The sequence below is a fragment of the Ciona robusta genome, chromosome 6 (genome assembly GCF_009617815.1).
Source record: "Ciona robusta chromosome 6, ASM961781v2".
NCBI lineage: Eukaryota > Metazoa > Chordata > Ascidiacea > Phlebobranchia > Cionidae > Ciona > Ciona robusta.
In genome coordinates, this window is record NC_143240.1 from 2,325,370 (window position 1) to 2,340,517 (window position 15,148).

Here is a 15,148-nt window from a genome sequence, read left to right on the forward strand (position 1 = left end):
TACGCACGTAAAATTCGGTCCGACGGCTTCCGACAGTGTCTTTACACAGAATGCGTTAAGTCCGAAACTTGCGAAACGTCCGTTAACGCAATGCCATTCGAAATCGTTCCGTTTGCGTACGTAATCTGTCGGTCCGTTTTCGGATGCGATTTACGCACGTTAACGCAGTACGCATTCAATGTACAGCCACCTTTAATGTCAATCTCTGCCGTTACACGTATATATCAGCTGAAACGAGAAGTAACTTATATAGCCTAAATATACAGTTATGAATTAATGAATGTAACATATAGTAGGATGGGAAAGAATGCGACACCTTTAGCTCATATATTCTCCAAATGCGGGACAACGATATTACTGATAATGCTTTACTAAAACTGTACTAGAATCTCTATGTAACATCACATTGTAAACTAGACATTGTAAACTTTATAGTAAAACGTTGGGGTAAACAAGTACACTAAACTAAGTTGATACATAAACGACTACAACCAAATTGTTTTAAAACCAAAATTTTAATTCTAAATCAAATCGCCTCATAAACTTCTATAAAAACTAACTGCCTGTACGACCATCAAGCTTTAATGCTAACGGTAGGCTGATAGGCGGGCATAGACCAGTTTTTGACATCTTATTTCTACGAAATATCGTAAAGTTTACAGTAATTTAAAGTTGTGTCTGTTGTTATTTACTTCGTTCGTTAACTTTAAGATATTACAGAACACGCTGTTTTCGGTTTAACAGCCCTTCTTTTTGACTGATACTCTTTCCACACTTTTAATCATAGCGAGTTTAAAAAAGTATTGTTTTGCTGTTGATTTCCTTCTCTTTGTATATGTTGTGTTACTCTGTGTACTGCAATAGGTTACACCAAAGCAATAGAAATTGTTACAACTTTTATGGCTTTGGGTTGCACAACAAGCAGGCTTGAAGTCACGAGAAAATGGAACATGCTTTATATTTTAGTTTATTTTTATTCTAAAAATACAATTAAACTTTCATTTCCATAAACACTGCTAATGGGTCCTCCAAAACCTCATTTACGCAACCGGTAGATAGCGCAAGAGAGCCACTTTTACTTTTACAGCGCTCTTCCTCGCTTATTGACCCTGTATGACGCAACAGTACAGATGGTGGAACAACCACATAATTTTTCGACGCCCTCGCCCCTTGAGCGCAGATCCTGCCAGAAAAACAGGGCAATAACGTCACGCTGACGTCATTGGTTAAATTAGATCGTTGTTCCTGACTTGTTTTGTTGTCAATGATTTCACCGTCATCTACTTTCGATCTTTTTGATGCTGGTTCGCTTTCTACGCCTACAATTACTTTAGTTGTTTTGCTACTTTGTGGACTTGTAGCCGCCGGTGTTTCGTTGCCTTCTGAAGCCTTTTCCATGTCTATTTCTTCGCCTTGATTTCCAGTTCCGCGCTTTTTACGTTCAACCACATTTGTGACTTTCGTAATCTCTTGGTGCGGTCCCAGTTGCGTAGACATCGAAACACATTTATATAGTTCCTCGTATATGCTTTCACTGGTGTCAAAATACGCTTCCAGCACTTTCAAATACGAGTCGCTCATACCATTCTTCTCAGCCAAGTTATTCGAGTGCAAAGAAACTGTAATTTTCGGGACAACCATGACCCGAGGGTATACGGATCGGACCCCAAGCAAGGAGTCGTCTCTCGAACTGTTAAAACTACTGTATTTCCCCAAACTTGATATCCCGCTCGATAGAACCCGACTTTGAGCTTTATTCACTTGCTTGTAAGTGAAGTACCCCCTGTCAGTTGTGCTGCCTCGTGACGCAGTTAATACGTCATCAGTGCTGATGACGTCACCACTGTTACTAGGCAACGGTTCTACGTCATCCTCGCTTGAACTTACAAGAGAAACTGACGCCCTTCTCGAAGAAAAAGATTCTAAAACAATGAATTCAACGAAAATGACAATGGTTAAAACTAACTTAATCTTTTTAATATATGGCTGAAAATTTAGGCATCACTGGGTTGGGGCAACAGCCGTTAAGTGCTTTGCCCAATGACACACACCCCTACAATGGTAGCATCGTCGAGACACGAAACCGTGGTAGAGCTAAACATAGATTTTAACCACTATATACACACAATAGCGTAAAGACCTTTTAGATTCGACTTTTGAGTAATTTCGTCTAAATGGCACCAAATATCTTCCAGCAACGATGCTTCACGCTTCGATGAGTCCTGACACGGTTCAACGATCTTAGCACGTGGTTTGAACCTAAAAACGTCACTTCCACTGCTGCTGTCAAAGTAAAGCCTTGGCAACGGCCATCTGCATGAGTATTGTGACGTGATTATTTAATGACGTCATGAAAATTTTCGTCACAAAATGTAACCTGTTTTGTCCCCCGTTTAAGTTAAGGTCGTTTTGTGATTTGTTCTGACCCCTAGCGGCAATGCATTTTCTTCTTTTTTCGTCCAAGACACGTCTTGTTTTTCTTACTCTCCGTTTCGTTCTTCTGCGCATGCGCACAGCATGTGGTGGGTCCCTAAAAGGGGGCCGACTATTATCAAACAACATTTTTAAGGAACGTTTTTACATAAATGACTAGCTATTACAAAAAAATGCCCCAAAGATTCTAAAACTGTAGAAATTTTCACAGCAATTACAAAATGTCTTAAAATGTAAAACAAAATGAAGATTAATCATTGCAGTAAATACAACATTAAAAGCGATATGGCGAAAACTTAAGTTTTGCACTGCTTGCAAACGAGTGTGATTTACTTTTTGGCGCTGCATTTTTCCTCACTTTTAAATTTCTCTTCTCCCGTTTCGCCAAGACAGGACACGCCCTGCAAGTAGTAACCTCAGCTGAGTAAACTTAATTAAAAAATCTCACAACATTGCCGTATATAGTTCCCATTACACAACACATTCCATGCCCTTTGCAGGACTTGGTACAAAAATAAGTTTAGTACCTTAGGGTAAGGTGGGTACTGGTTGCACCTAACTCCCATAATTCATGATCGTATTTTGAACATTAAAAAGGCTCTTTCTTATAGAGTTATGAGGATACAGTCATTTAATTATGTAAAGTCCTTATTTACTACTAAATGGGACGAGAAAATAAATTAAAAACCTGGACCATTTTACTCTGACCTGCTATTTACGAATTACCAACTTATAATATGAACGGTTTAGATATTCCGATAAAAAAACTGCATTTGATTCAGCTTACAATAAACCGTCGCTTATTTTTCCGCTTTGGGTCGGTTGCGAATTTCTCCCCTGGTGATTTTTCTCGAGCTCCGCCGGAATTTGGGGCGCTCCACGTCCGCAAAAGGTACGGAGAAGGCCCGATGTCGCTACTCGGTTTCGTTTCGTGCATTGATGCCCTTGGAACAATGCTTGATTTGCGCACAGCCAGCTGTAGTCTTTTTGTATTCGGGGGGTTACTGTTAACGTCCAGATCAGGATTGTTTTTATCCTGCGACTCTTGGCAAGGAAAAATAGTCAGGTCTGCAAAATATAAAATTGAACATACACTAATAGGTTATTATATAACACATATACATATACCATGTGGGGTAAGATAGGAAATGTTTTCACTATTTTTTCATCTCATTTAGTAGTATAAACAAAGAATGTTTACAAAATTATAAAAACCGTATACGCGGTATAAGCTTGTGACTCTAAAACACCGTTGTTAATTGTCTAAAACACGACCGAAAATATGCTGACGTTTAAGTTCTTACGGTATCCCATCCTACCCCACATTACTATATACACAAGAAAATGTTGAAGAAATACGGCAATTTTTCGGGGTGCAACTTTAATTTGTGTAGAAACAAAATTTGGGTCGAAATTTGATACCCGTCAGAATTAATGACTACTGTACGCAGGTTAATTATCCATGTGGTGTAAACTTGTTCAAAGCTCATTTCTTAAGCGTTCGTCGCGACTTCTGAAGGAAAACACGCGCGTGGGGCAAGTTATTGACGATCTGTTAGCTTTGGCGACCAGAAAGAACCCCAAAAATAACTAAACTTGCTTTTACCCCAAATACCAAGGGTCGGGGCCAGGGTGACAGCATGTCTTAACTGCTTCGTTATCGAAATTTGACAAGCTGCCAAAACTCATATAGTCTTAACGTCATATTACTGATTGTTGGTTACTGTGACGTCACAATGGGGCATTGTTGTGCTGGTTTATGACGTCACATCCTGTTACCTTGGCTCTTGGATTCTCGCTTGATTTTGATCGGTTCTGGGACGACCAAGGTTTCGACTATCTTCACACCGTTGGGGACGCACTCTATGGTCTCGTACGCATGTACCATCCTGAATGAGTGTGAAAATATACACATGTTACGTCATTTCGCCCTTTCGCCAGCGGTTTGAACCGGAATCGTAAATTGACTGATTATCGTATCATAAACCGTAGCCCGCGAATTTGCTTTTGTAAACTACTATACGTTGCGGTACTTACTTTATAAGGGCCGCTTAATACCGGTTTGAACTGGTTCGGGGTGCTCACACGCAATGTTACTGTGTTTAGAGTCTGTACTTTGCATATCCAGAACTACATGAGTCATAGCAGTTCTGTGTGCATTGTCTTGTAGGCAATACTGTTTAAGGTTAAACTGAACTCATGTGCACGGAATTACTCCATAAACAGTTAAAAAGCATAAGCTCACTAGATTTATCTTTTTTTGGTCAAAATGGCTGTCAGATTAAGACCCATATCTACAATACAGATAAACAGATCTTTAAAAGATCGGATCTTTGTCAAGCTGGTACTATAAGTTGTACACAGTGTGTTTTGGCTGTACCGGTACATTTAGGGTTGCCAAAAATCGCCATTTTTTTTTATTAAAGTACTGTGGGGTAAGATGATTACTGTTATAGCACCAAAATCCCATATTTCCTAATCGTGTATTTTAAATTTAACACCCCTATTTTTAGAGTCGCAAGGCTACGGTCAATAATTCCGTTAGTATTCTATGTTTACTACCAAACAAGACGAGAAAAAAAAACATGTTCATCTTACCCCACCCTACTACATAATTACGTAACGTCGAATTTTGCATTGGTCTCATTAATGCTTCTAGCAGTTCATTACTATTACACGCTTTTTGCGCCTTGAGCCGTCAAAGTGTGTGCTAGTTTACCCGTTTCACACGCTAATTACTTTGTGTTTTCTGGTAACGTTTTGTGTTGACGACAGTTTCATAGTTTTTTGTATATAAGACTGCTTTTAAGGTACTGCTTTTGAATGCTAGTTGTTTATTGCTGTTTACAGCTAGCTTTAGCACCAGCTGTGCTCCAAATATTTGAGATACGGATATTCTGCGATCAAATAACTAAGATCCAATATATAGATCTCATTTTGTATTTCAGGGTTATAGGAGAATAGGCTACTATCTGAGTACTTGCATCAGTTAACTTGAAACATGTAACACCTAAGCTGAAAAGGGGACGGTTCTTCTAAGAAACCACGAGTTTTGGGTTATACAATGCTTTCTGATCAACAAAAAGCGAAGGCGTTTTCTGTGATGGCACAAAAAGCAAATTATGGAAAAATGTATCTGAATGAAAAGATACCGCCGGTAGTCAAGTAAAGGTACATAAACTTATCATAATATTTACATACGCTGTTTGAACATGCATAACTACACAGTCTTTTCTCATAACGCATTTTTTTGCACAAATTGACACAAATGGTCATTTGCTAAAGGTATCTACGTACTTTCGCTGTCTTAGGGTGACAGATTTGACGTTTTCGTATTCGCTGGCTTGTTTATTTTGTTTGTTGACGTCATAATGCTCGCTGTGACGTTGCGCGGAGAAATCACCTAATGGAATAGAGTGGAAGTCGTTAAACTTTTACAGTTAAAATCGCGTCAGTAGCGTTTTGCACTTAAGGGACAAACATTTGAAGGGTCATAACACCAAACTATGCGGTCACAAACCTGATAATGACGTCACAATATCTTCGTATGTTTGATTTTCAATGATTGTGACGTATTTCGATGACTGTACAAATAAATTATTTTGTTGTTGCCCTAGTTCTAAAGTTTTGACATTGTCAGGTGTATGTATCTCAGCTTGTGTAGATTTTTGACCATTGCTCTGGCTCTGGTCCGACTGTGAGACCTTATCCACTTTTGCTTGACTTTCTTCAGCTACTGTGACCACACCTACATTTCCGTGTTCGTCCTTTTTTGACCCTTTTTGGAATCTCCGAATTTTTTGTTGGGCAATCCTGCCAAAAAGTTTGCTATAGTTACATGTATCCAGTCAGCACATTGTTTATTGCATGGGCCTAATCTAATCCGATTGTTTTGGTGAGAAAAGCAAAAAGATTCTTATCTATCTGACCGCTGTCACGACTACATCTTATTTTAGGAGTTTTTTTTCCGAAATCTATAAAGTTTACATGCCGGTACATTAGCCCGCCGTGTTAGTTTGGACTTTCAAATGTTTGAAATAGCTAAACATTTCAGCCATTTTAAACCCAGCATGATATTAGTGGTCTTTTCGAACTTTTTAATGCTTAAAATGCGGCAAACTGCCAGTAAGATTATGTATATGCACGTCATATAGATTATAAAGGATTACACAAGCATATGCAAGTAACCTAACATCGTGTTAGCTAAAGAGCTTAGCCGTACCCCGCTGCAAAATTCTTGTACACCAGTTTACCCTCTAACGTTTCATTACACAGTACCCCACACATGCAAGTGCTTATTGGTTTGACCCTTTTTATTTACTTTAGAGTTTAAAAACCCGCCAGCGCTTTGCTCTAACGCAATTCGCACGCAGGCTGGCTTAGAAGTTTAAAAATAGTGGCTTCGCTACAGTTTAGAATTAAGATCGCTATCACATAATGACAAGAGCTCTTATCCGCTATTACAACTTGCTATGATATCACTTGTCAATCACTCGGCAAACAAAGCGCGTTTTTATTCCCATTTCTCGCTAAACTAATCAGCGCTACCGTGCTGTAACCTTTTGGAAAAAATACCTTTCGGATTTACCTTTCGTATATCTTTCGGAAAAAAACACGTATTAGTATGACGTCATCATATTGTTCTATCGTATTATGACGTCATGATATTTTTGGCTAACTTCTGTCATGTGTTTATTCAATTATCATGACGTAATTGAGCGGATAAGGACTCGCGGTCGCTGGACCGCTACCCCCCTGAACTAGCCAATTGTTAGTGTGTTTACGTCATAAAAGTGGTACCACTTTCAGGTCATGCGGTTTTCGCTATACTGCGGCCGCGAAAAGTACAATCGTTTTTTGTAAAGGGAATAGCGGTTTTTTGTTATGAAGGTAATTTGTTTCTCCTTTATCGATAACTCGAAATTAATACATAGGTACCACACACGGCGTAATACGAGAAAAGTTGCTGATAAATATGAAATCTTACCTTCGCCTGCAACAACTCACGCATGAGGTACCAACTAGCAAACACGTGACCAGCGGGCAGCCAATCAGAAGTCCTTTCGTCGCTTTTGTGGCAAAGCCAGTGGCGAAATCTAAAAATCCGAAAATGGGGCGATTTTAGTGAAATTTAATACAAATGTCGAAGCGGTTGTGATTGTGTAGCTGGAAATGTCGATCGCGTTTGATAAATTGGGTAGAAACCGCTAAAACGTGGCGAAAACACCCTGGGTTAAGTGCATTTAAAGGTGAAGGCTGAAATCCAACTTTAGACAGATCGTTCGGCGTTTATAATTGATTTTTATCATGTTTATCCACAAATAGTGCTGCAACTGTTGGCACGGGCTAGTGGGTTAAATATGTACAGCGCTTATTTGCACAAAAAAGCTGCCAATTTCCATTTACTGCCTTTACCCCAAAACGGCCGATTTTCAGGCCTTAAATTGGGGGAGTAAATACACTTAGGTGTATTAGGTGTGTCTTATGACCGCGTTCGACTTTTTAACGGCCACACCTGAATTTTATGGGAATTGGCGCGGAATTAAGCAAACAGCTGGTCCTCAGTTATTAGCCAACGTTCGGAGATTAGTCAAACCGACATTAAATAGATCGTGACTCGGAAAAGGTGCAAAAACCGCCGAATTTTCATTTCCGACGACTTTGCCTTGAATTTTTGTCAAAACAAACGTCTTGCTGCAAAGCTGGCGTTGTGGTGTGATAAATGAAGTTTTAACTTCTTTTGGTAAACCAACGTAGACTTTAAGCCGCCGGTGAAGCATGTTATGTTATTAATCAGCTACTTTGACATTTTTCTGCCTTTTCGTGCGCCGACAGTATACCCAGTTCCTGCTACACGTTTCGTGCTTTTTCGGCAGACTTCGGAAATCCGAACTTGATTTCGTTCGCTGATTGGCCCGATCGGATTTCCGAGTCGTGTTTTAAGTCCGGATGTTCAATTCTCTTCACGCAAATGCGACAATAATCTGTTTCCTTCGAAATGCTATACTAACTTCGTGATTTCGATTGAGCGCGTTCTTTAAATTTAAACTGTTTCTGTCGGAATGTGTTGTAACAAACATTAAGTGTTTTTCAATACGTTTCAAATTGCTATGTTATGTACAAAGTCGTCGTATTAGTCAGACATATTTGTAATTTTGGATGCAATGCTATATCCCATAGCAGAAGTGGTTCTCGTTTTAGTCTGTATACAGTCATAACACACTTCTGAATTAGTTTATATTGTACACATCATTTTTTCACAAAACTTGTATTTTTTAAAATTTAAATAATCATACCAATACTTTCATAAATCATTGGTAATTGCTTAAAAATTTGGCCACCTATATTTCTCATTTTTTTACAGCGCACAACCGAAAACACCCTATAATTGCTCTGCTACACAGGAGTGTATTTTACGATGACCTAAATTTGGAAAATATTGTTATTTTGCGATTATTTTGGTACATTTGATTCTATTTCACAGTGCACAGTTTTAAAACCCCTTTTTCACATATAAACTAATTACAAAAATATTATTTAATATTAAAATTTCGGGGCACACCTACAAGGCTTGTCGCAGCGATATAAGCAAACCGCGGCCCACTGTTGTATTCTTCTATCTCAAATTTGGGAAAATAGATAAACCAACCATAAGGTAATATTCAATTTTCCAATCAAAGTAATGTCCGATTTTAATGAGTTTAGGATTTCGGCTTCTTTTGCTTATGATTAGCGGTTACGATAAGTAAAACAATCAAACCAACCAGCACGTTTTCGGTGAAGCGCCGTAATAACCATACATAGAGATTAATACCGTCCTTGTTCGTAATAAACCAAAACAGTCTTACAGAAAAACAGAGATGAGTTTTTTACCCGGATGTAACGATTTTGATTGCGATCTGTACCCGTTCTTACACTCACGTAAACTTTTGGTCAAAATTGCCCAGAGTGTGACTTGAAAAGGCGCTCCAAATGGTGTAAATATGGTATATTTATGAAAACGAGATCCCGCAGTGTTGTAAAGACTGTCGTTGCCCCGCCTCGCGATGTTTTTTTTTTAGTTCTCATGTCCCAAGTATTAACATGGCTAATAATACGGGGTAAAACTTAACATAATTTGGATTTTTTATCCTCTTGATTTCAATCAAAATTAACATTGCAAAGAGATGGGAATTATTAGAAAAACTACATTCATAACAAACAAAGAAAAAAATTACCCATTTTTTACGCCTTTGATTACAAAATCAAATGCAGTATATATTACCATGGCAAAAAAAGGAAATTACCAGAAAAATACATTGATAACACGTTAAGAATAAAATGAATAAGTGAACAAGCGAATAAAACGTTAACGTGTCATTTGTAATGTGACTATATTTTGTCCAGACGATTATTATCTGTTAGTAAGTACTAGCGAAAAAGGTCTTCTAAATTTAAACATTACAAATACAACAAATTGTAACTTTTAAATTCGCTGTGACATTTCCAAACGGCTCGGTACTGTATAGGTTAGCAATAACGTCATGATATATAAAGTACTTCGGTGTCGCAAGATGGAAATTGCTAGCAAATACTTTATTGTCCAGGTTAATCAATAATCAAACCATAACAATAACATGCACATACTCTATAGGATTGTGCGGTAAGATTGGGTACCGTAGCACATAATATATAATATTGCCTAACCGCGGTTTTACAACTAAAAATGCTCTTTTAGAGTCGTGAGGATACGGCTATATAATTATGTATACGTTTTACTTTTTGACGTTTAAACACCGGTATATCCTCTTATTTAATTTTGCTCTGAATTTTCAAACAGGATGCTTGGGTTATTATTTATTTTTTTAAGTTCATCATTTCTCTGTTTTTTCGTTCTAATAATTACGTAATTTTTCTAGCCAGTTATAAATAGACCCAGCGAATAAGCATATTGCTCTCTTGTTTTGAAGATACTCATTTTGTGATAATTTCGAGTATTACGTAATGATTTAGCGCGGCTGTACGTGATTGGTCAACGTAGTCACGTGGGCAAAACGTGCTAACTATCAAGTAGGCATTAAAAACGTCATTCCAAAAACAAATGACGGCTAAGCCATATAGCTAGAAATGAAACGTGGGCGTAGGAATAATTCGTCATACACCTTTGGGATTACTTTAAGCAAAGTTTCATACAAAACAATTACTGAAAAGCGAACATTTTCGCCCTTTTGAACTCAAAGCATTTTGTAGCGTCATTGGATATATATGGTAGCTAATAACATTACGTAGTTAGCGTAGATACGTTATGACTAACCCGTATTTGTCGGTCTAATCGGCAACGGTACTGCTGTTGAAATTTCTGTTACAAGCGTCAGAAATATTAGAATTTCTTTCGCGTGACATGTCCCTAGCATTGTGTCGTCACAGAACAGTATTCTTACGTCACATATAGGGGCAGAACGTGAGAGACGTAAAACCGAAATTCCAAAGACGCCTACACAGTGTATTTTTGTAGCAAAATTTTAGCTTAAATCTTATCCGGTATTTCTCTGGTATGTAGATATAAAGACATGTAGTTTATCCTTGTATGTCAAATGTTACACGAGAAAGGGCATTTGCTATAATACCGAAAAGGCCCAAATAAAACCCACAATTTAAAGTACCACGAATACAACGTGTATTGTATAAAGTTCTAATCTGTTTTGTCAAATTTCAAAAGAAAAATACCACACCTTAAAATTGTGGGTTTTTAAAAGTCTTTTCGTTTAACGCTTTAATATTGGGCTATTCTATTCTATATGGGTGGGGTCCTACAGCAAGGCACGCAAGGGGTTTAAGCCAGTGTTGGCCCGTTACCCCCTAAATTTTGGTAAACATGCGACTTAAAAGTTACATAGTAGGGTCGGGTGAAATGAGACACCTTTAGCAAATAATATTTAACTATCCTGATCGTTTTTTTTTTAAATAATTATACTTGTTGTGAGAAAACGGTTTTATAATTATTTGAATGTTCTTTGTTTACTACCAAATGGGACAAAAAAATAGAATGAAAAGGTGTTCCACCTTTCCCCACTCCAAAATATCCTCTTTTAAGAAGTCTTTGAAATTTTACTTGATCCGATTATAGAGTTTAACATTATGTACGTAGCCGGAATGTCTATGTATTACATTGTTTTGACAGCTTATGTTAAAGCCGTCCAAATTCTCCAGCCATGCTAGGAGTACTGAAACTGATGACGTTATGTTTTTACAAAATTTTCTAGGTTAGCCAAAGTCCAAAATATTTAATAAATCAATGCACCATGCTGGGTTAAGAGAAATGTGGACCCCTATGGGTAAAGAGAAAATTATCTTACCCACGCGTCTAAATTTACCCCACTATTATGGGGCTATACACATCACCCCGTAACTTAGTTTACCCCACGTAAAACGTGCTTTACGCACGACTAGATAAATGACGGCGTAAAACTGACGCTAACCAGCAATAACGAGCGCTAGAAATGACGTCAGTATCTGTGACGTAATTAAGGTCATTCAACTTTTAAACCCATATCTCGTTTTAGTCGCATTTTTATCACAGCCCTAATGACATTTTGTGGAACCCCTATAAGAGAAAATCGCATTACGTTAACGCGAAAATTGAACAATAAATGTCTTTTACTGATAAGTAGAGCTTTTGGCTGGCTCAGATCTACAAAGGTACCTTTCAGGAAAGAATCTACATTTTCCTATCTGTACACCAGTGCCTTAAGGGGCCATTTCGCTTATAAACAACTGTATTAGGAATTAAATTGCGTTTCGTCGTTTACAAATGCAAGATAACACACAAATTTCATGCTACTCTATTCTGGTGTAAATATTTGCATTATAGGGCTTTCTACCTGACCAAAATTGCTGTAAAAATCCGCAAGAATCTGCAAAATATTCTTCTTGTGCGGTGCACAACATTTCTCTATGATCTATAGGCATGTGTTATACCTCTGTAAAGTTATTTTATGTGGCAATCAATTCGAAAGCTTCCATGCGACCTTTATAGGTTTATTTCAGTACAATAACTTCCGATTGTTTTGTAATAATTGACTGCGGAAATGTTGTTATTTTCAAAGCCGGTTTCGGCTTGTGACGTCACAATGCGAAGCGTTCCAAAGAGCAAAAGTGCGTATTCCACTTTTGGATAAATTTGGCAATTTTTCTTTGCCAACTGGAACTGTATATTGTGATCAACAATTGCTGTGTATTACTCTTTCCCAAAGTGTGGTTTCCGACCGGTATTTTTTTGTCCAAAAGATTGTTTTCGGTAGTGCTTGTTTTTGTCCAAAAGACATATATAGACCGTTGTTTTTCAAGTATTTTATTCAGACGCAAACAGTTTTCTTTTTCGCTTAGCGCTTATATGACTTTGGCCTTGCAGTTTATATAACATCTGTTTTTGCGTCTTTTTTTAATTTAAAAAATAGGTTTGTTTAATAAATTTGACAATGTTTATTAAAAATAGTGTTAAAAACTGTGCAGCACAAAAATAGCTGCATTAATATAATATCATAACCGCTATTTTTCGTTATTTTTCGGCGTTTTAATTCAGCGCAAAAAAATCCGTAAAATTAGTTCACAAAGCGACAAAATCCTGATTTGATTATCTCATTTACTAAAATGGTTTCCAATTTTGGCCCAGTCTGCACCAGTCTGTGTGTTTGGCAGACAAGACTTTGGGTTTCGGCGGTAAATAAAAACAGGTTTGAGACATCGTACACGAAGTAGAGTTGTTGCCATAACAGCGCGCATGGTTAAAAGATCGGGCAAATTATTTCCCGATTAGAAGCCTGTAGTGGCATATTGAAGAGACGGTAGGAGTTATCGCATTTTGAGTTATCCGGAAACATGGCACCACATGTGTCAACTATTTCTTCGAACGGCAGGGGTGTTTTCGGTGCAAAAAAAATTAACAAAGGGGGAAAATAAAAAAATGAAAACGTGCTTGTAGAAAAGAGTGCAAAAAAACATATACTCCAAGATTGGCTACGGTTGTTTGTTTTTTATACTTTTGTTTTTTTCCTTTCACAAAACCTGTTTTAAAATCCAAGCTTAATTAACCGCAGTAAAAAGGTAACTTCCTATATTACGTAAAACATACGTATTTGTACATGTTGTTACATAAACCCCAATTAATCAAACAGCTTTAAAACGTTAACCTGTCACAATTTCCGCTTACGAATCCAAGCTTTCTTCAAAACAGGCTGAATCATTTCAGTTCGAAGAAAATGTATTTGGACATTGATTAGTGGTTATGTATACACCGAACACGAAGCAGCAGCATTCGTTTATTGACGTAAATGCATCCGCATCGCGAAACTAAAAATGCCATTGAAGGCAGATCTAACGCTCGATTACACTTCTAGCTTTACCAGATCGAAAATAATTTGTTGTGCTCTTCGCCTATCCCTTTTAATGCGTTAGCCAAGCCACAAAAGAAGCCACCTTCGACGGCAAAGCCTTTTAATCTTTTTACCGCACACGGTTTACAGTCGATCGCGCCGCTTCGGTCCTTGTACTTGAAAACGGGTAATTTCGATAACTTAATGCATTTTTCGTATCCCAATTTACGCTATTTTTATATTGAATTTGTCATTAACACTTTAAGTGCGGTCTCGTATACGTGGGTTATAGTCTGTTTTCCCATGTAATCTGAAACCCTTGGGTTCGAGGCTTGCCGCGGTTAGTTGCAGCCGGGCATATTTGTCTTGCAGACATTTCGCAGCAGGCATTACTTTACTATGGCGGTCAGACATGGCTATAAAAACTTGATTCAGCTGTTATAACCGATTTAATGAATGAAGTTTGAATGAATAAAATTTATTTTGTCCCCTTCCGTCACGATAACGAAGCACAAAAATATTACAACGGCTGAAATATGGATATAACGGTAAAACAACAGTTTCTTGATTAAACACATTTATTGATAAAAAAAGGAAATAACGTTTTGCATAAAAGGCGTGACCGTTATCTTCAACAAACAATACAAAGTAAAATAAAATGAACAACATTTAATTAAACAATATTAAAATTCAAATCAGAAGAAAAGTTTGCGCTATATTTTTTTTACATCTGATGGACAGTGCGCATGAGGTACTTAAACATTAGTTTTACACACTATATTCTTTGTAATTTTCATTGACACAGTTTCTTTTCATAAATGAGTTTCATGATGTCAAATGAAGTGTTGTTTTTTTCTGATACTGTTGGCTAAACAAACCGAAATCGGGATTTCGTTTTTGAGAAAGTCCCTCGTTGTTATATATTTTAAATGTCGTCTAAAAGATTGTTTAGATAATGTCTTAAGTGCTGCATCACTTCTATAAAAAATTATTTATTAATTAATTTGCATCTTAATATGGATGTATGTGTGACGCGCATGTTACAATATAGGATGTATCAGATGACATCCATGTTGTAACTCGACAGTGAGCATGATGTGTATAAATACGCCATGTGTGTCTGGTGTATAGGAAGACACCCATATTATAACTTGACAGTGAGCATGAGGTGTTTGAATACATCATTTGTGGCTGATATTTAATAAAACACCCATGTTATAACTCGAAAACAATAGCATATTAAGGTCAATGAATACACTGTGTATACGTCTGATTTGTAAGGAGACACCCATGTTATAACTCGATAACGAGCGTAAAGTGTATAAATACACCATGTGTATCTAGCGTATTTGCTGTGCTTGATA

The 15,148-nt window shown here is 37.4% G+C and overlaps 1 protein-coding gene across 1 annotated transcript; it reads right to left on the bottom strand.

The window, feature by feature from the left end:
• Window positions 1-949: 949 nt before the first annotated feature.
• On the bottom strand, window positions 950-10,887 carry LOC149734872 (uncharacterized). The gene is made up of 10 exons (XM_089879664.1): window positions 10,727-10,887; window positions 7,421-7,529; window positions 5,954-6,246; window positions 5,731-5,836; window positions 4,213-4,322; window positions 3,221-3,501; window positions 2,767-2,834; window positions 2,378-2,530; window positions 2,141-2,313; window positions 950-1,922 (listed from the first exon to the last, which is right to left on the bottom strand). Exons 1-10 carry the CDS (start codon window positions 10,824-10,826, stop codon window positions 991-993), a joined length of 2,325 nt encoding a protein of 774 aa, XP_089735790.1. The 5' UTR covers window positions 10,827-10,887; the 3' UTR covers window positions 950-990.
• Between the last annotated feature and the right edge of the window lie 4,261 nt (window positions 10,888-15,148).